The 1,635-nt window shown below is 41.1% G+C and overlaps 1 protein-coding gene across 1 annotated transcript; it reads right to left on the reverse strand.

Annotated features, from left to right (window-relative positions):
- Nucleotides 1-534: 534 nt before the first annotated feature.
- LOC112506117 lies at nucleotides 535-1,179 on the reverse strand. Its single transcript, XM_025110147.1, has one exon. The coding sequence runs from the start codon at nucleotides 1,177-1,179 to the stop codon at nucleotides 535-537; it is 645 nt and encodes a 214-aa protein (XP_024965915.1).
- Nucleotides 1,180-1,635: the final 456 nt, after the last annotated feature.

Below are 1,635 nucleotides of genomic sequence, written 5' to 3' on the forward strand. Positions count from 1 at the left end.
CAAGAAATTCATAATGTCCGTATCGGGTACGAAAAGCTGTCTTTGGTACATCCTCTTCACGTACCTTGAGTTGATGATAACCTGACCTCAAATCAATCTTTGAAAAATAACTTGCGCCTTGCAATTGATCGAACAAGTCATCTATACGCGGTAATGGATATTTGTTCTTTATCGTTACCTTATTTAATTCGCGGTAATCGATGCACATATGAAAAGATCCATCTTTCTTCTTCACGGAGCACCCCAAGGGGAAGTGCTCGGTCTAATAAAGCCCTTATCTAGCAATTCTTGCAACTGACTCATCATCTCTTTCATCTCGGTTGGTGCAAGGCGATAAGGTGCCTTTGCAATAGGTGCAGCACCCGACATTAAATCAATACGGAATTCTACTTGCCTATCTGGCGGTACCCCAGGCAAGTCGTCAGGGAAAACATCTTGAAATTCACACACAATTGGTACATCTTTTACAGTTTTCTTCATTTCTTTGGTTGCATCCAAAACATATGCCATGAAAGAAGAACAACCCTTAGCAATCTAACGTCGTGCTTTAAGCATAGATATTACCTTCAAGTCGCCTATACGTCTTTCCCCATAAATGTATAAGTAGTCTCCATTCTCAACTGGTACCCGAATCATCCTCTGAGAACAAATGAAATCTGCACGGTTCTTCACTAACCAATCCATACCAATCACGACATCGAAACCACGGATATCCATAGGAATCAAATCTACTAAAAATTCATGTTCGTCTAACACTAAAGTGCADTCTCTAAACACTCTATCAGCTATCAAAGTGACTCCATTAGCAGTATCAACGGTAAATGGTATAGAAAGCATAACTGGCACAGATTCTAGATAACGAACATAGACATACGACACAAAAGAATTTGTAGCTCCAGAATCGAACAAGATACAAGCAGGTCTAGAGTTAACAAAGAAAATACCAGTAATGACGTCTGCCTCATTGCGAGCCTCCTCCGCGGTAATCTGAAAAGCTCGAGCTCGTGCTTTGGGTACCTCCTCCTTTTGACTTGAAGCACCACCCACCGGCGGTTGCTGCATTGATGCCTTACTTTCTTCCCGCCTCATACGGGGGCATTCAAATTGTCGGTGCTCAAATACTCCACAAGAATAACATGCTCGATTTCTTTTTGGGCAGTTTACACGAACGTGACCCATTTCCCCACAACAAAAACATTTCATGTTTGTTGTTTCAGTAAGGCATCGCCCTTGGTGAGTTTTGCCACATCTTTGACAAGGACGTGACGCATTAGATTGAAGTGAATAGACTTGTGATTGGGCACGCGAAATGTTTTGAGATTGACTCCTTCTAGGAGTGAAAGATCGAGATTATCGTTGAGTAGGTACAGAGAAGGTTCTTTTAGTTTGTTGCCTTTTTGATTCAGAAGTTGGTTCCTCAATTTTTGTTAAATGGTGTTCACGGCGACGAGCATACTCTACAGCTTTACTGAAACTCAAAATATCATGATTAACAACAAACTCCCGGATTTCTCTCCTCAGACCATCAACAAAATGCTCTATTCGATCATGTTCAGAAGATAAGAATCGTAAGGCAAAACGTGCCTTATGATTAAATTGAGTCTCATACTCAATCATAGACATGTTCCCTTGCTT

The sequence above is a fragment of the Cynara cardunculus genome (assembly GCF_001531365.2).
Source record: "Cynara cardunculus var. scolymus isolate 2C chromosome LG 2, CcrdV1, whole genome shotgun sequence".
NCBI classification, from domain to species: Eukaryota; Viridiplantae; Streptophyta; class Magnoliopsida; order Asterales; family Asteraceae; genus Cynara; species Cynara cardunculus.